Below are 23,563 nucleotides of genomic sequence, written 5' to 3'. Positions count from 1 at the left end.
AGGTAGGTTGCTTTGATACTAGTGCAAATAAATAAACCAAATTACTTTTTTTATAGATTTCTACATTTTAGTTTTGCAAGCTCTTACTCTGAATTAAATATTACTTATGACATCTCTTCAAAGGCTATTTTAATATTCATATATATGTGAAAACTGACACCTTCTACAAAACTGACGCTCTTTGCCCCCTCTCTCTCTCTCTCTCTCTAAGCGATTCTATGGGATTCTCTGAATTTCACTACTCACAAGTAAAAGACAGAGTAAAGCTCTTCCTCTCAAAAAAAAGGCAATCAGTGTTTTAACAAGAATACATACTGTCTTACACAGTTGTAAACTGGAACATAAATGGAAACCAACAAAGTTGCACGTATATTAGTTTGCATACCCTGAAAGTATGAATGTGTATATAAAAAAACTCCAGAAGGCATACTCTGATTACTTTTTAAAATTAACAAGTGAAAATGTTAACAACCCTTCATTTACATTCAGTACAACATAACTTAACAAATAAAAAAATCTGATATAACTGGTAAACTTCCAGTCAATATCAGTAGCAATGACTTTATAAGTTTCTTTAGCAACACACAAAATAATAGAAGCTTACAGACTGACCAATCAGCTGCTAAAACTAGTAGCACCGTATCAGATGATGCTTCCCTGTTTCACCAACCACCTTACTAAAATTAAACTGATGACAAAGTAAGAGATCTTGTATCTGATTTTTCAAACAAAATCTCTTACTTATCACATAGACCCACTGCTGACAAGTTTGTTGAAAAATCCACTTGCTGTAGTTGCAGAGCCAACTAGTTGACATAACAACATATGTATAAACTACTGGCTGAAACCCAAAGTTGTCAGGGATAGTACAGCAAAGTATTGAGCAAGCATGAAAAAAACAAAACAAGTGACTCACAAATATTAATACACAGTCACAAGATTCTTAAACAGGGATTAATTCTCTTACAGTATTAGATATACAGTATATGGTACTGCATGCACATATTTTTGTGATATATCATTTGCAACTGTTAAACAGTACCCAATGTAACAGTATTTATTTTTTAAATAACTGTAAGGTCCGAGAAAAAGTAGAACACAAGGGACAATTCAGAAGTAGTTATTCATCTTAAAATGTGAGCATAACAATCAATTAAAAATTATTCTGCGAATCATCAGCAGTAGGAACCACTCTATCCTATATGATTTTCTCTGAAAAAGAAGAGGCAAAAACTAGCCCAGCGATGAGTTTGTCAGCAAGACTGCCCTGTCTACCATTCTGTAGCTTCCAACATAAGTTTTCTACTAGATAAATGATACAAAAACAAAGCCATGAATAAATCAAAGCTGTTTTATCAACAAAAATTCAAGGAGAACAATAATCAGCTAAATTATTACCAACCCAAACCAAGCAGGCATTGCTTTGTATATTTCAATTAAACCATATATATATATATACTATATATATATATATATATACTATATATATATATATATATACTGTATATATATATATATTAAATATACTGTATATATATATATATATATATATATATATATATATATATATATATATATATACACACACATATATACATACATACATACATATACACACACACCTAAAGGATTATTAGGAACACCATACTAATACAGTGTTTGACCCCCTTTCGCCTTTAGAACTGCCTTAATTCTACGTGGCATTGATTCAATAAGGTGCTGAAAGCATTCTTTAGAAATGTTGGCCCATGTTAATAGGATAGCATCTTGCAGTTGATGGAGATTTGTAAGATGCACATCCAGGGCACGAAGCTCCCGTTCCACCACATCCCAAAGATGATCTATTGGGTTGAGATCTGGTGACTGTGGGGGCCATTTTAGTACAGTGAACTCATTGTCATGTTCAAGAAACCAATTCAAGCTTTGTGACATGGTGCATTATCCAACTGGAAGTAGCCATCAGAGGATGGGTACATGGTGGTCTTGAAGGGATGGACATGGTCAGAAACAATGCTCAGGTAGCCCGTGGCATTTAAACGATGCCCAATTGGCACTAAGGGGCCTAAAGTGTGCCAAGAAAACATCCCCCACGCCATTACACCACCACCACCAGCCTGCACAGTGGTAACAAGGCATGATGGATCCATGTTCTCATTCTGTTTACGCCAAATTCTGACTCTACCATTTGAATGTCTCAACAGAAATCGAGACTCATCAGACCAGGCAACATTTTTCCAGTCTTCAACTTTCCAATTTTGGTGAGCTCGTGCAAATTGTAGCCTCTTTTTCCTATTTAGTAGTGGAGATGAGTGGTACCCGGTGGGGTCTTCTGCTGTTGTAGCCGATCCGCCTCAATGTTGTGCGTGTTGTGGCTTCACAAATGCTTTGCTGCATACCTCGGTTGTAACGAGTGGTTATTTCAGTCAAAGTTGCTCTTCTATCAGCTTGAATCAGTCGGCCCATTCTCCTCTGACCTCTAGCATCAACAAGGCATTTTACCACAGGACTCCGCATACTGGATGTTTTTCCCTTTTCACACCATTCTTTATAAACCCTAGAAATGGTTGTGCGTGAAAATCCCAGTAACTGAGCAGATCGTGAAATACTCGGACCGGCCCGTCTGGCACCAACAACCATGCCACGCTCAAAATTGCTTAAATCACCTTTCTTTTCCATTCTGACATTCAGTTTGGAGTTCAGGAGATTGTCTTGACCAGAACCACACCCCTAAATGCATTGAAGCAACTGCCATGTGATTGGTTGATTAGATAATTGCATTAATGAGAAATTGAACAGGTGTTCCTAATAATCCTTTAGGTGAGTGTATATATATATATATATATATATATATATATATATATATATATATATATATATTATTCTATTAAAAGGCAAAGCCCTCACTGACTCACTCACTCACTGACTCATCACTAATTCTCCAACTTCCCGTGTGGGTGGAAGGCCGAAATTTGGCAGGCTCATTCTTTACAGCTTACTTACAAAAGTTGGGCTGGTTTCATTTCGGAATTCTAAGCGTAATGGTCATATCTGGAAGCTATTTTTCTCCATATACTGTAATGGAGTTGAGTTCAAAAGCCGTGGGGGGCGGAGTTTCGTGTGACATCATCACGCCTCCCACGTAATCGCGTGAACTGACTGTCAACGCAGTACGTAGAAAACCAGGAAGAGCTCCAAAAAGCGCTGAAGAAAACATGCATTATATAATTTAGAAGGCAGCGAAACAATAAGAAGTGAGCGAGTGACATATACAACCATATTCATGAGTGCTGCTACTTCGGAAACATAGCACGGTGTAAACCTAAACTTTAAATTAAGTTCATAGACAGGCTGCCGCTGGCGTTTGTCATGCCCACGGCTAATGCGGGATACAAGTTTAATGAGAGGACGCAGGGTATAAACGAGAGTTTTGATCACTTTGTAACTAAGTTAAAATTGCAGGTGAAGGGCTGTGCTTATGCAAATTCCGAGAGACTGTGTTTGTGGGGGGATTGACAGTTAAGGCAGGTGGGAGAGTGAAGTCATCATCTCCCCTCCCATTCACCTCATTTCGCTCTGAGCTGAGCTCCGCAGCTAACGCGGTCTTGCGGAAGTAACTTCGTCACGCTGCCACCAAATACTCACAGAAAAATCAACAAGTCAATACACACGCTTTCTCTAGAGTTTCTCCACACTCAATGTATTCCTCGCGTCCCCTTTATACCCTCTGATCTCCCATTTCAATTCAGATGCCTCCAATTTCCAGTAAGGCTCTGCTGCGCAATGACAAGTAATAAGTCCCAGGCACATACCCTACAAAACGATGCCATTGATTTCAGGCAAGATTGCTTTTCTCCTGGACAACTATACGTTGCATTCTCAAGAGTGAGCTCATTCGTCATATTACAACCGGAGTGCAGCCAGAAACTTTTAAGTGTCGGGTCTTAGCTAACATTAAATTAAGCCGTGGACATCGCAACATCACACAAGAGAGTAGCTCACCTGAACTTACTGAACGCAGTATGAGTGATCACTTCCATGCATCAAACCTGTTCAAAAAACGCATTACACAATTGACAAGGTGATGGCTTTATATGCCGTTCGTTTATAAAACAGCGGAGAAGCTGTGTAAAGGCTGTTTCACAAAAAACCAGCGGAGCGTCTTATAAGAGCAGGCAGTCAGCTAAAGAAGGGAATTAATAAATATCTATATAATCGTAATAAACGAGCAAAAAATAACATACAAGCCGCGGATTAAATAAAGGAAATGGGTACCTGAACAGTAAAGTAAGTCTCGAATAGCTACACAATAACTACAAGAATCGTAATTAACAAACAATAAAACAGTACAGAACCGCGAAGCAAGGAGAAACGATGGCCTTATATGGCGTTCGTTTATAAAGCAGCGGAGAAGCTGTGTGAAGGCAGCTACACAAAAAAACAGCAGAGCGCCACACTCTGAATGTATTCCTGGTGTGGCCCCGGCCGGGGCGGGAGCCCGGCCGGGACGCCCAGGAGGACGTGAGGAGGGCTTGTGCCTCCTCCAGACCGCAGGGCCCGCCCTGGTTCTGTTGGGGCCACGGGTTGAGGGCATGGAAGCCCTTCCTGTAGGGGCCCGTGGTCACCGCCAGGCGGCGCACCGATGCCGGTTTATCCAGTGCGGTTGCCGGTCGGGCAGGAGCCCGCCGGACGCTTTGAGGACCGGAGGAGGGCGAGTGCCTCCTCCAGACAGAGTGGGGCGCCCGTCCTGGTTAGGCAGGCCTCGGTACAGGGCTTTGAAGCCCAGCCTGTAGGGACCCGGGCCACCGCCAGGCGGCGCCCGGTGCCTAATTATCCCGGAGCCCGCACTTCCGCCACACCAGGAAGTGCCGGGGAAGACTTTGTGTGGCGCCGGAGAGCTGCCAGGAAGGCAGCCGACACTTCCGCCACGCTGGGGCGGGCTAAGGAACAGATGGCGGAAGCACCTGGGGCTCATCCGGGGCATTATTTAAGGGGCCGCCTCCCTCCAGTCATTGGTGGAAGTCGGGTGGAAGTGGACTGAGCAAGAGGAAGGACTGGAGGTGGCCAGGAAGGCACAAAAGACTGTGGGCCTGGACTTTGGGGAATTCGGTGCGAGAGGGCACTGGGGGTGCACGTAAGCAAAAGACTTTGTAAATAGTGTATATAAATAAATAGTGTGTGGAAAGAATATGATGTCCGTCTGTCTGTGCCGGGGCCAGCGTTCACACTGGCATCACCGTTATACCATCTGATCTCCCATTTCAATTGAAATGCCTCAAATTTCCAGTAAGGCTCTGCTTCGCGATGACCATTAATAAGTCTCAGGGACACACCCTACAAAAGGTTGCCATTGATTTCCTCCTGGACAAAACTATATGTTTGTATGAAATCAACTGGGCAAACCAATTGAGGAAGCATGTACAGGAAGTAAAAAGACACATCGTCCACAGAACCCCAAGCAGCAAAAATCTGCGTTATATATTTATTTATGCTTTCATATAAAATCCGCGATAGAGTGAGGCCGAAAGTCGGCTAATATAGCGAGGATTACTGTATATATATATATATATATATATATATATATATATATATATATATATATATATATGTGTGTGTATGTATGTGTGTGTGTACTGTATATGTATATATACAAATTCAACCACACACTGATGACATATCTACTGTGCCAGTGTACAATAAATCTAGTCTAAAGCAGGAAGGTTGTTAGTGAGAAAAAGTAAAGATCTTTAAGAGAAATTAATTTGAAATAATTAACAAAGGGGATTTTTTGTCTGCAAACAAGTGTTTTGATATGGTACCCCTGAAAATATAATCATCACAGCAAAAATGTAATTGCTGGCGCTTCTTGGTCATACAAAAATGACCACTTACTTATAAGCTCCTTTGGAGTAGAAAAATACACTACAAATATAAAAATGAAAGTATATAATTTAGTATAGAAGGACTGAAACACTGAAGAACTGGGAACAATCTAGTATTATTGCTAACCATCCATCCATCTTTAGGGCAGGGTTGCAGGGAGCCTAGAGCCCATCCCAGCATGCATAGGGTGCAAAGCAGAGACAATACCTGGCCACAGCATCAGACCACTGCAGGGTGAACCCACACACACACAGGAGCCATTTTAACAACAGCAAGTAGTAATATAATGTGCAATTTGCACATTCACCATGTTTAAGCTTGGCATTTCCTTTAGTACTTCATTCTTTCACCACATTCCAAATATCTAAATAATAACCTGAACTAGTAATTCATAGTTAATAGTAAGTAGTTAGGGTACTCTTAAATTGGTTGGTATCTCATTTAAGATAAATAAATGCCTAATCCACAGTGTTGCTGGGATAACTTTCAGCTACACTGACTTGACCACATATTGGGACTAGGAGATTCTTCAGATACATAGCTGGATGCTTAAATCAGAATAAGAACCTTCAGCTCATTAAACTAAGAATTTTATGGGGCAGCCAAGGATTTTACCCTGTCACTGTTTTTTTAACCTTTTCCTTAATTTCTGTAGGTTTCTTTTTTGAATATTATTTTGTAAGTTTTGTGTTAACATTTTTTGATTTCTTTCTTTATGACATCCATCTGTTTATTATTTTACCTTGTTCAGTAAACATTTTAAATAATATGCTAATTCTTTCAGTTATGAAGTTTTTCATTTTTCTTGTGTTTTATATGTTGAATCTTGAATTCTTTTCATTTTGAACTTATTTTTCCCTCAACTTCTGACTTTAGTCTTACTCTTTGGTTTTGGTCGGTTGAGGCTTTGACCTGCTAGTCCTGAACTATTATATGTCTGCTGCGCTCAAGTCCTACTACAATTTTTTGTGTATGTTTTTCATCTCCTGTTTCTTTTTGTACTCGCAATAATGCCAGATTATCTGTCATGTAACAATCAGCTCATTCATCAGTTTTATTTCCACCATTTAATGTAGTCTGATGAAAATCACAGGACAAAGAAAACATTCAATAAAGTATTAAAGCTGAAGTTAAAGAAAACTTAAATCATGTAATCAACAAAGTTATCCACTCTGACTTTTGAAATGAGGATTGTTGGTGACTATGCAATTTTTTTTTAACAAGCAATAATATACACAGTACTTAACCTCCTTAGCAGTGTTAGAAGTTTTAGTCCCAAGTGTCACTAGGGCAATTGTATAGAAATGTCTCATGTAAGCGTCAGACCTGAGGATTACACAGGCTATAAAAGTTCTAACAGAATTAGTAGCGAGCATTTCTTGGGCAACAGTATAGACATGTCTTGCATAAGCGTCTTCTTCTAGCCTCATAATGATATCTTGTAAGAATTGTTTTTTAGCAGCCATGGTGTTGCAAACTCTTGACTGTGATACAAGCAGTAATGTTGAGGAGCTTCTCAATGATGACAAAGTAAGTCTGTATCCAGGCAGAAAACTTGAAAAAGTGAAACCGAAAGTGATTCTGATGACTCTGAAAGTGATGCTTGTGTCACTCGTACATAGGCAGTTCAAAAGCTGATCATCCAGGAAAGAAAATCCACAAGGAGTCTTGCTACTGTTGACACGACTGTGGCACTGGATTGTGCATGTTTAACAGCAGAAAGATGAGATTTAATAATGTAATTTTTCAAGCCAAAAATGCAACACTTTTTACATGTTTTTTTCGAGAAAAAATGTAACACTAAGGAGGTTAAGTAAATAATGTATTTACATTGAAAAGGGATATTTCATTATAGTAGTGTAAAACTAATGAAACTGTAAAATTGTTACTGTATAATCATAAAGAAAATTTTATATGACTACACTGTTTTCTTATGTAGTTTATGCGATACACATGGGAATCAGGACTAAAGGTGACTCTGAGAGCCATTTACAGCAAAACTGCATCTTTAATTTACTTATCACTGTGTATCAGACCACACTTAAGGGAAAATCACCAGAAACTCTATTCTTTGACTGGGGCATTTATATAGTAGATTTTTTTACCGATTTTAAAACAAAATTGTTGAATAAGAATAAGCTACAAAAGACACTAAAAGAAACAGTTTAAGCATGTTTGAATAGTCATCATGGTGTGCCACAAACAATATATTCCCATTATGAATACATACATGTCCTACATATCATGAGTAGGGATCAGTATTTTAAATATTTCAGAGACCTAGAAGTCTGGCATCCATTTCCCAGCCTCTCATTTGACTTATATTATTTGTCTCCCTCTCTCTGTTTGCCAGTTGCTTGTGCTGTTAAGTTTCTGAATTTTGAATTGGCTAAGCTTTTTCTGGAATCTTGCATGCCTTTTTGACTTTAGCATTTAATATCTTTTGCTTTTCTACTTCTGAATTTTATTTTTTCTTTTTATTTTTTTTAATTATTAGTTTAGCATTTTCTCTAATAATTTTTGTATTTTTTTTTACTTTTTGAGTCTTGGTTTTTCTTTGAATAAATAAAAACTTCTTTAATTATGTTCCTTAACACCAGGCTGCCCCCTGGGACCTTCCACGAGGCCTCAACCACCACTAAAAACAGAACTTTTATACATGAAAACCACAGTCCTGCAAAGATGTGTGTGCATGTAGAAAAGAACTGAAAATCTCATACTGACCTTTAAGTATTTTGACACTCTTGATATCCTTCTGCTATGAAACATTGACCGGTCATTGTTTACACACATCTTAAACAACTATTATCATACACTGATAATTTCTGTATTATCTATATCTATTATTTATTATTCATTTATTTATTATATTACATATCTTACACATCAATATTGCTGCTACTTCTTTGTCCTATCTTTGCACAATGTCTTGTCTTGTTTGTGTTTTAATTTTAAAATTTAAAATTTTTATTCTATTTTTAATTTACTATTTGCACATCATGTTGTTACACTGTGGACCCTGAGCTTCGCAATTTCGTCTATCTGTATACTTGTATATGGTTGAGATGACAATAAAGTTCACTTTGACTTTGACTTTCTTTGTGTGACCAGAGTTTTGGTGTTTTTTTTCTCTCGTTTTGGGGGCAAATCATAACACCAGGGGCCTCACGCATAACGGCGTGCGTAGAATTCACACTAAAACATGATGTACGGACAAAAGCAGAAATATGCGTTTGCACAAAAAAATTCAGGTGAATAAATCTGTGCATATGCCAACTTCCACATTCTTCTGCTACATAAATCCCAGAATTAAAGCATGCATTAAGCATGGGGACACGGTGGCGCAGTGATAGCAACGAGCTGGCGCCCCGTCCAGAGATTGTTCCTGCCTCACGCAAAATGCTTGCTGCGACGTGCACAACCTTTGATGAAATCATTTATTGCAGCAGTACTGTTTCTCTCAAACATACTGACCCCCGATTCCTGTCCTTACTTTTCTTTCTCCAAGTAACTAATTGCCACACAATCAGTTCTGTAATAGATGTCAGGCCATCTGTAAGCTTAGAACACTGAAATATCTTCGTAGTACATGTTTAGTTATTCCATCCATCCGGGGTTGTGCCAATCCCAGCAAGGATACAGCGGGAGGCAGGAACAATCCCTGAACAGGGCGCCAGCTCATTGCTAGCAGCGTGACACCGTGTCCTCACATGTTTAATTATTTACAATATAGATTATTTAAATGATGTTAAATTTTATCTGTATAAATGTAATAAACATACTTTGCTGCATTTCATCTTAAAAATGATATCAAGAGATCCAAGAAGATAGCACTTAGAAATCTAAATCGACTTAGAAGGCAGTCGTCATTATCTATAAATACGCATGTTATAAAATGGCTCAGGTTGTGCAATATTATAACTGTAGTGAGGTTAATTGTACTTATAATTACAAACAGTTCTACCAGAAGCACTTGATGGACTGACTGAGTAAGTTTAGAGCTCTTTGGATGAAACTGTTTCTGCATCGCAATGTCCCTACAGGAGAGGCTCTGAAGCATTTGTCAAATGAGTGCAGTTCAACAGACAGTGAGCATCGCTGAGGCAGCGTGTGCTTGATGCTGTATACCGATAATCGTCTTTCTGATCAGCTGCTGCAGAGCTGTGATTCCACCCTCAGATACAGTGGGTTCAATACTCCGAGTGGTGCACTGAGAATTACAACGCTAAAGCAGTAATGGTATTTGAAACAGTTTGGCCATTCCATCTACCGTTATACATTTACAGGTTGATTACAATCAGGTGCCTTAAAAGATATGCGGTAATTTCAGTGAATGTGATAAAGCCACGTTAGTTATGTGGATATAAAAAAGAAAGGGAAACCACACGGGAACAGTAGCACAGCTTTGACTCTTGGTGCCGCCAGTTTGCAAAACCGAGCGGGGAACTTGCGTACGCCAGGGATTGAGGTAGTATGGAAATGGGCGTACACAACATTTCTGTGCGCACGCACCATTTATACATGAGGCTCCAGGACTCTGGTGCTGTGCATGAATTGTAATAACTATTACAACACAATTCTTCTCCAACTTTAAATTTAAAGATTCTTAAATCAACTAAAATCTTTTGTTTTGAAAGAGGCAGTGCTCACAATTAAAAATGCAAAGTAGTAGTGGTGGGCCATTAAAATCATCGACATTAATCTTCAAGGGCCGAATCCACAGTTAAATGCAATATAAAAAAGGTAAAAATAAAATTCCTGAGCCTGAAACTTTGGACCAAAGGTTATTATAAAAGCTATAATAACTGAATCGCCATGAACAGTAAGTTGTGCAAGACCTCTCATCTATACTAATAAAAGGCAAAGACCTCACTGACTGACTGACTCACTCTCTCATCAATCACTAATTCTCCAACTTCCTGTGTAGGTAGAAGGCTGAAATTTGGCAGGCTCATTCCTTACAGCTTACTTACAAGTTAAGCAGGTTTCATTTCGAAAATATACGCGTAACGGTCATAACTGAATCCTACTTACGTACATATAAACGGCCATAACCTGCAGCTCGGTCGCCGTGTGAGGCAGAGTTGCGTCCCCCCCATCACCACGCCTCCCACATAGTTGGCTACCTGCCTATATTGCATCCCCCATACCCACGCCCCATCGAATTGAGTGCCTGCCCATATAAGGCCGGCCGTCAGCAGCAATCCAATAGACACGCTGCCGCTACAAGGTGTTTGTCATGCCTAAGACAAATACGATATTCACGAGAAACAAGTTTAGTGAGAAGACACAAGGTATAAACGAGACTTTTGATCACTTTGTAACTGAGTTAAAATTGCTGGTGAAGGACTGTGCTTATGCAAACGAAGATGAGATGGTCAGGGATAGAATAGTGTTTGGCACAAACTCAGCAAAAGTGCGAGAGAAACTTTTAAGTGCCGGGTCTGAGCTAACATTAAATAAAGCCGTGGACATCGCAAAATCGCACGAGATAGCACAAGCACAGCTGAGAACCTTAGATGCATGTACTCTGAGCACCTCACGTGAACTGACTATGAACACAGTATGCACACAACAAGCAAGAGGTACAAAGAGCGCTGAACAAAAAATGCATTGCACAATTGAGAAGGCAGCAAAAGAATTTGAAGCGAGTAACGCATACAAGCATATTCATAAGTGCAGCTACTGCGGAAACAAAGCACACGGTGGAAAAAGTCAATGTCCAGCTAAAGGAAGACAGTGTAAAAACTGTGGCAAATTGAACCACTTCGCTAAAGTTTGCAGGACTGGGAAAGGTAAACCCATGCATGCAGTGTGTGATGTCTCAGATAAACAGGAAGACGAGCTGTTTATTGATGCAGTAAGAAAGGAACAACCCTCTGAAGCTGAACAAGCCTTTGTAGACATATCAATAGGAAAGCAAGGTGTAAAGCTTAAGTTTAAATTAAGTTCATAGACACGCTGCTGCTAAATATTCGCAGGCAAATGCACAACTTAATACCGGGAATGCCTGTTAAACATCTTAGATTCACGATTACTGATTTGGGTAGTGAACACTTCGATGAATGAAACCTGTTATTTTTACACCGGTTGACAAACACGGAATGTAACTTGAACACAACACATCCTCTAAATACGAACCTGATTGAAAGAAATAATGATAATCAAATCCTTGATGACAGTAACACTCATAACAGTCACAAAACAATTACATTGACAATCATGTTACGTTATTTTTAAAATGTTTCCTTTTCTTTTTCATAACTTCTTTAACACACTACTTCTCCTCTGAGAATCGCGGGTATTTTGCTAGTTTATTATATAACTAGGGGGCTTCGCTCGCCAACACCCCTGGCCTGCCCTACGCGCCAGCCACTTCGCATATCTGTTGCTCGCATATGTGGATTTCACTTTCACCAAACAACAAATCTTTTCGCAGCTACGCCTCTTCAATGGGAAGAAGCATTACCTTTCCCTAATGGAAACACAAATTAGATGATCTACAAGTCTCTGACTTAAAAGTTTAAATCTGAACATATACAATATATTTAATCTCTTTTCGCTGTTCTGTTATTTCACCGAGTAATAATTTCCGTTTGCGCTAATGTGATCTGTACTATCATTTTTTTGAGACTTTCGAATTTTACTACTTTCATTAGCTCTAACCTTCCCTATATGTGTATCGCGCTAATGTTTTTGAATTCTTTACGATGTTCTACTTTGTCATCTACACTGTCTTTTATTTCCGGTCCTGGGCATGGTTAAAACTCTTGGCACAAAGTCTCACCTTGCGGGACATGAAAGTATCTCTCTGAAAAAGTCACGTCTTGTCCCAGGATTTCTCTCTATTATAAAAAAAAATCTTGAGAGGGAGATGAGACATTATCTTCTCAGATGACAATTTGACGTTCCACAAGAGACACTTTAACGTCATATGAGACAAGGCAGTGAGACAACATTTAAAACAAGTTCATCGACATCTAACCTAGCAGTTGTTAGAATCCTTTTGGAAGACACACTTCATGTGCGCCCAGCTCTTAAAACAACGACAAGAAGAACATGTAGCTCGCCATCAGTAGCAGCAGCAAGCTAGCAGATGATCCGACCACTTCTGCTTAGCGTGTGTTCAGGTCCCCCCTTCACAACACGAGCAGCACAGACACAAAGTGGCAAAAGGACAGCTGCTGTACAGGCTTTGAAATGATCGATGCGCAGCGCGCCAAGTAGAACACGCAGCTCGCCAGCAGCAGCAAGCCAGCAGATGATCCGAACGCTTCTCCTTAGGCCAGGTTTATGCTTCACGTGACGCATGCTGGAGCAGACACTCCTGCTACGCAACCATTTTACTATTTATAGTGTGCACATACTTTATGTAAATCTGGAGAAATCCAGCAGGTGGCAGTGCGAGATATCACGGTGAGAACAGGTTCGGCTTCACTGTGTTGTGAATTGCCTGAAACATCCATTAAATTCCGATGACACCTTACCGCAATGTCTCTGAAAAGGATGTTTAATTATTCAATCCATCAATCCAGGGTATTCATTATTTAAACGAAATGAACAATGTATCTGTAAAATGTAACATACATACTTTAATGCAATTCATCATGAAAGTGATATCAAGTATAAATCTAAAGATTCTAAATTTGCAGAGAGTTGGAATATCATACATTTAAAGTGTTCTGTGTGGTGAACTATTGCTGCTTGCTGCTGCTGTCAGGTCCATGAAGCTCATAACGATTAAAAACTGGGATGACGTTTACGACAGTCTGCTTTAATGATAAACTACAAGGTTAGCCGAAATTTCCACTTTATTCACAAAATACACGTTTTCACCATGTCCTTAATTTTTTTCTCTGTGGCTCAAATACAGCGCTGTACATTATGTTGCTGTTGTGAAGTTGCAAAAAAAAAAAGACAGCACAAAAGATGGTATGTCATCATAGTTTTTGTTTGCATACACAGTCTGGCATGGCAGCAGCAGGAGCAGGAGCTGTAGTAGCTGTCACTCCTGTTAGGGTAAATTGCAAAGCACAAATAACTGGCTTATGCATTTGATTTGTGTGTTTTTTTCTCCAAACGTGCCATATTATTGGTTCTTAGAACACACTGCTGAAACAAACACTGGGATTTTTTAAGTAGTGACCCGAAGGGCCAAGACTTTGCTCTCTTCACACCCAACTCCCACATTTTCTCCAGCGAAGCCCAACAATGTTTATTTTAAACATCTCATACTACTGGGCTTCTGAACTACCAAGTATTAGCCAAACTCTTTTTAATATTCATAGTTCATATTTTCATATTTTGAATCATGCTCAAAGACTATTCAGAAAACAGATTACTGATGATCAGTTAACAGATTAACCTGCTCATAAGCCTTTGATAATTGTGAGGATACTTTTACACCATTGGTTAAAATACATCCAAAATAAAAATATGCATTTTTTTTTTTTTGTCGTGATTATGATGTAGTTGTTCCTGCTTTTAAAAATGAGTAACAGGCAGTGAATATTTTTATTCTAAAATAGCCATATCCCAGAAATGCAGCATGTGGTTAAAAAACTTGAAGTAATATATTACGGTGTTTTGTGAACAGCTGTTTTTCCCTTCAACTATTTCTATACGTCACAATAAGGTAGGCATTTCTTGTCTTAGAAGAAATTAAATTTTAAGAATAAACATGCAGTGATAGCAACTGATGTGTTGCTTGTAGTGATGTCATTGTAAAGAGAATCAAATCTCTATTAGAGAGGAAGAGATTTTTTTTAGCGATTAATATAGCAAGACTTTACCTTGCTCTGCAGATGTAACACACAATTCTCTTATTTTATATAACAATTTTTCTTATGCTCTATTATATTTGATTGTGAAATAATATTACTAACAAATAACTTATGAAGCATAACTGTACATTCAAAATTAATAAAAAAAAAAGCACCATATATGATGAATAATGTTATTTTAATTAAACGTATTAAGGCAGAAGGTGGTAAAGGGCATGTGTACTTAATATTGTAACTGGTTTACCCTGCAGTCTAAGATTCCAAACTTCATTCCTACAACTCTTCTAAAAAGGTTTTCAGATTAAAATATGTGCATTTATCCTAATACATTTATTTTATAGGAGCATTGCATCTGTTAAAATATGTATTGCATATATTTTCAAAAAAAGTCAAAATCTTTAAGTATATTTGTTTAAACATAAATAATTCCCACTTATTAGGGTTGTACAGATTAATTTTAAGTTTTCTGAAGCTGCATGCTGTCTGGAATAATATTCCTGCAAATACCAACTTAACATTTGTTTTACAAGAAAGAAAAATGTAGTTTAAGCCAAAAACAGTCCACAGCAACCTCTTAGCAAAAACCACTAAAACTTAAACAGAAGAAGAAGAGAGTGTTAAAAAAAATATAATTGGATAATTACTACACTGATGAGAAAATACCTAATTTTACTTCACCCGTAAATTTGTATTTAACCATGTAGATTACACATACTGTACATTTAAGAATCTTCCCAAATACTGAAAGAAGGAAAAAACTGCAATAAAAAAAATTAAAAGGATATCAGCTTATATTGTAAAATAGTAACTGTATCAGAGATTAAGACAAACAAAATTCCAACTAAAGCCCTAATCAAATGAAAACATAATACATAAACACTGTATAAGTTTACAAAAAAAGGTTTAGAATAACTATATATTTAACTTTAAAAAAACAATACTTCTGTCATGAATAGATGAAATGTAGAATATTCATCACCTGTGTTGCTGAACTTAATGTGATATTCTAACATAAAAGCCCATTATATTCCAAATTCTGCAAAAATAAAGCACAAACTATAATAAAATATTTCCACCAGTCAGACCAATTTGTACATACGTTTTCAATCAAGTAGACAGTATCATAGCAACAATGCCCAGACCAGCAGGTTTAAAAACAGTATTAACTCCAAGCCATAAATGTGCTGTTTAGCGAGGGAACCTACCAATCTTTGAACACTTTGACTATGAACTATAAGACCTGTAGTACTAAATAGTACGTGCATCACTGCAACCTAAACTGTACTGTTCTTCCATAATCAGTATTTTCTGTACCTTTTTTGCACTAAGCCCTCTGTTGTACTGTTACATAGAAAAATCAAAGAAAAATAACAATTCTCTTTTATCACAAGCAAATCTTCAAATGGACAAAAAACAGCAGTAACAGAAAGCACACAAGAAACGTTATAAAATGCTCAAAAAATAATGTGGCATTAGCAAATGACAGAAAATAAAGGAAAGATTGAAAAAGTGCCCAGTTAGAGAGATGATAGAAACTGATATAAACAAAGATATAAAATGTTGTTTTTTTTCTTTTTAAATTGCAAAGGACTAGTCACAAACATTTCATCAAAAACAAAAAATTAGTACACTGCTTGGTAAAAATCACTTGGAATTCCTACATAAACTAAAAATGTCTCATACTGACATCGTCTTGTATCCATTAAATTTATGTCCATAATTTAAATAATTTCTTGACTAATATACTTTGTTGCATATTATTGGCATCCAATTTTAATTTTGGGTCTTGTGTTTGCCTTCAGCATTTTATGCTCAGCCCTAGATATACTTAAATAATGCACAATATTGTCCATATTATGATCTTGTTTTCTAATAAATACTTAAGCTTAGCAATTTATGCATTTAAAGTGTTTTAACTTATGCTATTGATGTCTCCTGTAAAAATCTCTGATGTGGTATTATCAATGCATTAATTATTCTGAATTATTATTATTGAAATAAATAAGCATACAAATATCCACAAAAAAAAAAACAATGAATGAGAATTTGGAGATGTGTGTGTGTGTGTGTATATATATATATATATATATATATATATACACACACACACACTTTTGTAAGGCAACAGTTAGGTCAAGTCAAATATCATTCATGATAAAAGAATTAAACAAGTATTCTTGGCATTGTGTAATGTTTCAGTGTGTGATGTTCTGTGGATCTTAAGACAAATCCTAAGCTCTTTCATACTAGAAAAATTCATTATAAACTATTAGCAGAATATTTAGACCATTAGGATATGGAAGACAGTAATCACAGACAGTTGGTAGAATGATTTAAATCAGCATGTGGACAGCATAATGAAATTTGTTTCATGGAATTAGAATAATTATAACTTTAATTTCAAACAAGCTTTAAAATTTAGGAGCTAAGGCATTTTATTCATATTATTATAATTAAAAAAAGAATAAATTCCATTGCCCACCTGATTCCAAGGTTCATTGTTTCAGCAGTTCCAATCATGCCAATAGCCAATAACATATTGTTACAAATCTTTGCTGCCTAAAATGAAATATTTTAAAAAAGATTAAACAAATTAATCATAAGAGTGTATGACAGTTATTATAAATCACATCTATTTATATTTTGCCTTTGAATACACAGATAATTTCTCCACATTTGTGTGTTATAATTTTTTTCCTCTTATCATTATAGACTTTCAAGTCAAAATTTAATGCACACTACCGGTTAAAAGTTCTAGAAGATCTCAGTTTTTCTTCAAATTTGATCAGATGAAATGCAATGAATGACTGAAAATGGTGAAAAGGAAAGCAGTAAACTGCCAGAGGATTAAATTTAAAGTTTAGGTAAGAAAAAACAGAAAAATAAAGAATACATCAGAATAATAAAAAAATGGGCCTTTTTCAGGGAACAACTAATAGGTTACTGACTACAGATGTTCTGCAGTAATTAAAGTAAACTGAGCCTTGCAAGAGGAAGCAAACAGTTTACACAGGTGTCCCAACTTCTGTTGATTACTTAAAAACCCTCCGTCTGTCTTCACCATATGGGAGTACACCACAGTGATATTTTCATAACGAAAATGAGAACTAGAACTAAAAATATTGTTTTTCGTTTTACAAGAACGAGAACTGAAATTAAGGCAAACAGAGAAACTAAAACAAAATAAAAATCAAAATTAGTGATTTGTGAATGAACTAAAACGAGAATGAAAATTGAGTAAAAACGAAACAAAACAGCAATAGCATTTTCGTTCAATCCGGTTCAGTCGCGCAGAGGGGTTGTTTGTAGCTTGCCCCGAGCATTCACTTATGTAGTGCTGTTTACAATGTGGTGATCTTGTAACTTGGGCTTACTATAGTCACGTGGTGTAACTTCCTTAAAAGACCATTGTTTGTTTGTTGAGCACATTTAGCTCGTCAGATTGAAGTAGTAATAGCTTGTGGTTGACGATAGCGAGTTTTGCAGAGATATTTGTGGGTAGAACGCAAGAAAGTAACGTGTGCAAATACTTTAATTACAGCGCAGATGATAATAAAAGCAAATATGGTGTGCAAGAAGAAGAAAAGAGTCTCAGCGGTTCATTGCAGGGCCAGCAGAATCAGTGCTTAGTGGAAGTCCAGCACTTATCTGGCACCATGACTGCACTTTTTACAGGGACATGCGGTCTCACCTGTCATCATGAAAAGTAAAAAAAAAAAAAATAATGATAACATAAAAAAAGTGTCCACTGGTGTGTGCCATAATTTTGTTTTCTCTATTATTCCAATCATTTTGATAATTTTTATAGTCAAAATCACTGAATTTGTACATTTCCTGTTCAAATACTGGGGAGAAACGCAAGGTGCGATGAAATGAGCCCTCATCTCAGTCTCCGCTGTCCCTCACACACAGGGCTGATGCCTGCAATTGGCGCATGCCTGTTGCTGTCTATCTGTATGTTGTCAATAAAACGTTTGCACATGCGTTTATTATACACCCAGACTTTCCACAGTCTGGCTAATATCTATACTAATAAAAGGTAAAGCCCTCACTGACTGACTGACTGACTGACTCACTCATCACTAATTATCCAACTTCCCGTGTAGGTAGAAGGCTGAAATTTGGCAGGCTCATTCCTTACAGGTTACTTACATTTGTTAAGCAGGTTTCATTTCGAAATTCTACGCATAACGATCATAAGTGAATCCTACTTACATATATATATATACGTCCATAGCCTGCAGCTCGGTCGCCATTGTGTCCCCCATCACCACGCCTCCCATGTAGTTGGCTGCCTGCCTATATTGCGTCTCCCATCCCCACGCCTCCCATATAATTGACTGCCTGCCCATATAAGGTCGTCCTTCGCTCCGGTCTCTTCATTCCCTTCCTTGGTTCGCCACGGTATTCATGTCTCTGTGCTGATAACTGCAGCCTTTTTATTTAATCCACGGCTTCTCCGCTGTTTTATTGTTTGTTTATTACGATGCAGAGATATTGATGAAGGTGGTTGTATGCTTACAACGTTTGACAGACGCCAAATGTCACTTCAACACAAGTCCTGCAAATACTAACGTAATTGAAACAAACCATGAAACTCAAACCGATTATGACAGCAGCAATCCAACCTGTGAGAAAACAGTAAAAAGGAGACATGTCAGACGTCATGGTACATTTTCTGATGCAGCTAGACGGAAACAACTTTGTGACGCTGCCACCAAATACTCGCAGAAAAATCCACAAGTTAATAGATACACTGTCGTAAAATACTTGCAGGCAAATCCACAAGTTCATAGAGACGCTGTTGCTAAAAACTCGCAGGCAATTCCACAACTTAATACCGGGAATGCCTGTTAAACATCTTAGATTCAAGAGTAGCGATTTGGGTAGTAAACACTTCGATGAATGAAACCTGTTATCTTTACAACGGATGGCAAACATGGAATGTAACTTGAACACAACACATCCTCCAAATACGAACCTGATTGAAAGAAATAATGATAATCAAATCCTTGATATAAGCAACACTCATAACAGTCACAAAACAATTACATTGACAATCATGTTACTTTATTTTTAAAATGTTTCCTTTGCTTTTTCATAACTTCTTTAACACACTACTTCTCCGATGCGAAGCACGGGTATTTTGCTAGTCTATATAAATAAAAATGTAAATGTTCGTTTGTTCAAAATATTAAATCTCCGAAAGTTCTTCACCGATTGCTTAGAAATTTTGACACAACGTTGCATTCGAATACGCGCGTGTTTTTATATAAATATGTTATATATGGTTTTTATATAAATTTTGACACAACATTGAACGCAATCGCCGGTGGATAGGCATGATATCACAGCACGTGTTTCAGACAGAAGCTGAAATCGCGGATGGATTTTATGGTAAAACATGAAGTGTTTGGGTCTGCGCGCTGCTGGATGTACTCAGTGGAATGGCAAAAGAGAGGATTGCCACACGCACATATACTAATCTGGCTCTATAAGAAAATCTCTTTAAACAAAATCGACGATGTAATATGCGCTGAAATACCCGATACCGACGTCAATAAGTATTTGCATGAAGTTGTGACGAAAAATATGATACATGGACCTTGCGGTACACTGAATCCAAATTCACCATGCATAATAGACGGACAATGCTCTAAGCGATATCCTTGAGCATTGCATCCAACACAGTAACAGGAAATGATGGATATCCTTTATACAGAAGAAGATCAGCAGAAGATGGCGGTAAATTAGCAACCATACAAATGCAAAACGGTGACATCGAAGTAGATAACCGGTGGGTTGTTCCATATTCGCCTTTGCTATCAAAAACATACAAAGCGCACATAAACGTGGAATACTGTAACTCCATTAAATCGATCAAATACATTTGTAAGTATGTGAATAAAGGCAGCGACATGGCAGTTTTTGGTGTGCAACCAGAAAGAAGTGATAGGTCATACATAATCGATGAAATCGCACAGTATCAGGCTGGAAGATACATAAGCAGCAATGAAGCTGTATGCGGAATTCTTTCATTTCCCATACATGAAAAAAGTCCAGCTGTTGTTCACTTAGCAGTACATCTAGAAAAAGAACAACGTGTTTATTTCACACCTGCAAATGGCATTATGACCTGTGAGTGTATTTTGTTGACTGAAACATACCTTGCATTGAAATATGTGTAGGCCAGCATTTGTGGTCTTGCAACAGAGAAAAAATAAAATTGCACTAATATTATGTAAAAAAGCCACAACTAAATAAAATAAAAACTAACAACATTTTAAACACAGAACTAAATAAAATTGTTGACTCCACTGAACACTAGAACAAAATAAAAATTAAAATAAATTTTATAAAATAAAATAAAAACTAAAACTACAATTAATATTAGAACTGAAATATCACTGGCTACACCAAACACAGCAATTGATGGATTAGGAGTGATTGTGACACAAAGGCTGTCTGATTGGCATTTAGAACTTTTTAATGATGTTAATTTGGTACATGCCCAAAATATGTATTGTGGCTGGAACTCAGTTGCAAAGTTTGCAGGTTGGATCTTGCCCTGGAAACATTTTGGACAATTTTAAATGAGACAAATGATTTTAAGTTAAATAACTGAATACTTTGTGCATATGGAGCTAGAGTGAATTCTGTGCATGGTTGCCTTCCATTCCTTTTCTGAAATGTTGAGTAAGAGATTGTTTCCAGACAAACCAAGCTAGTGTATGCAGGTTTCTATAGCTATAGCTATATTTGCCACCCAGTAATAAAACTGAAAATTAGGTAAAACCATGCAATCCTCTGATTTAAGTCATTTTAGGACTGCCCTTTGGATGTGAGGATATTTTGAATTCCAAATACAGTGGAACCTTGGTTCACGACCATAATTCGTTCCAGAACGTTGGTCGTAAACCGAGTTGGTCGTGAACCGAAGCAGTTTCCCCCATAGGATTGTATGTAAATACAATTAATCCGTTCCAGACCGTACAAACTGTATGTAAATATGTAAAGATTAAGCACAAATATAGTTAATTACACCATAGAATGCACAGTGTAATAGTAAACTAATGTAAAAACATTTAATAACACTGACACAAAACACCCAGGCTCCCTGCTCAGCTACATGAGCTGGCTCGCTCGCACTCTCTCTCTCTGTAGCACGAGCGCGCGCACACACACACACACACACACACACACACACACACACAACACCCAACCCTATCCCCATCAGCTGCGTGCGCTCTCTCTCTCTCTGAGCTTGCTCGCTTGTGCTCTCTAATCTCTCTGTAGCAGGTGCTCGCGCAGCATTTTTTTTTAAAATGAGTTTTAAGCACAGCAGAAAAAAAAGGAACATCGACCAAATCCGAAGTGCATTTAAAAACCAACTCACAAGCAACCAAAGAAGTAAGATTGCAGGAGATCACGCTATTAAACTTAAAGCCTGATCGCTGTAAACAATGTTTTTAAAATGAGTTTTAAGCACAGCGGAAAAAAAGGAACATTTGAAAACTTTCAGAAAGGTAACATTGCACCTAATCGCGCTATGAAAAACTCCATTTGTAAACACTTTCATGAGTTTTAAGCATAAGGAAAAATGCGAACATTTGCAACAAATCGCGTTATGAACTGAAAAATTAACTTTTGAAAAATCCGTAATACAAAAACCACCAAGAAAACTAACCTTGCATGAGTCGAGTTCTGGCATGAAGGTTTTTCCTTCAGGTGTTTTCTCTCTTGTGATTTCTTGGGTTTCTGGTGCTTTTAGCTGTTTAGCTGGTGGGAGTGAAAGCCTCATGCAGCCATTCCAAAAACAAAGTTCTTGTGACCCAACCCTTCATATTTGCTGGAAGTCTGGCTTTGTTTACATTGTGCTGCTTGAAAGCAGGAGGGTTCTCAGATTGGTAAATGAGTAAACTGGTAAACAGTTTTTCCACCTCTTGTAATTTCTCTTTCTTTACTTCGATTTCAATTTTCTTCAAAACTTTCTTCTCACCACTCTTCACTTGCTTAGAAGCCAATGGAAGGAGAACAATGAACAGAGCTCTTGCAGCGGCTCACTCGCTCGCTCGCTTTCTCTCTCAGGCTGCCTATGGTGGGGGGATGGTGCGCTAGCACATACAGCCTGCAGATAGGCAGGCAAACACGTGCAGCAATCTCCTCCTCCCCCTCCCCAGCAGGCACATGCTCGCTCGCGCTCTCTCTCTCTCTCAGCTCAGCTCAGGCAGGCAAGGGAAACTGGCTTGTTCGTATACAGAGTGTGTGGTTGTGAACCGAGGAAAAAGTTTGGCGAGCTTTTTGGTCGTGAATCGAATTGTACGTGAACCGGGACGTTCGTGAACAGGTTCCACTGTAGATTCAATCATAACCTCATTTAACTTCTTAGAAATTATTTTAAAATGTATATGGGGATGTTTTGAAATAGAAACAGAAACTTGAGGAGGATATTCATCTTGATACTGTTCATTCTCCCGCTAAAGTAAGATGGAGGGTAGACCATCTACGCATGTCTTGTTTAAGTGTTTCCATGAAGATAGCAAAAGTTTGTTGAAAAAAAGCTTTATATTTACTTGTGATGTTTACTCCTAGGTATTTAAACTGATCTGCAATAATAAAAGGGGTCCTATCTAATATTGTTTGCTAGAGAATTCACTGGAAAAAAGCACACTTTTATATCTTTTGAAATTCTGCTAGTGTAGCTAGGGCTGCAGGCACAGAGTTTTGTGGGTCTGATATATGCAGTACCATATCATCTGTATATGGTGATATTTTCTGTTCAAGTCCTTCTCTGAAAATCCCCTTTATCTTTGATGCATTTCGAAAGTGAACACCCAATGGCTCAATAGCAATTACACATAGTCTGAAATAATATTGTTAATACAAACTGAAGCTTCTGG

The 23,563-nt window shown here is 37.7% G+C and overlaps 1 protein-coding gene across 1 annotated transcript in view; it reads right to left on the bottom strand.

Moving 5' to 3' along the window:
- The window catches only part of hibadhb (3-hydroxyisobutyrate dehydrogenase b), a 161,984-nt gene that overhangs the window by 29,919 nt on the left and 108,502 nt on the right, over window positions 1-23,563 (bottom strand). Inside the window, exon 6 of the mRNA XM_039737709.1 lies at window positions 17,146-17,222. Within this exon, the coding sequence (XP_039593643.1) occupies window positions 17,146-17,222 (77 nt within the window). The remainder of the gene's footprint in view (window positions 1-17,145; window positions 17,223-23,563) is intronic.

This window comes from Polypterus senegalus, chromosome 15 (genome assembly GCF_016835505.1).
Source record: "Polypterus senegalus isolate Bchr_013 chromosome 15, ASM1683550v1, whole genome shotgun sequence".
NCBI classification, from domain to species: domain Eukaryota; kingdom Metazoa; phylum Chordata; class Cladistia; order Polypteriformes; family Polypteridae; genus Polypterus; species Polypterus senegalus.
The sequence above is the reverse complement of the archived record's forward strand: the minus strand, read 5'-3'. Positions and strand labels throughout refer to the sequence as shown.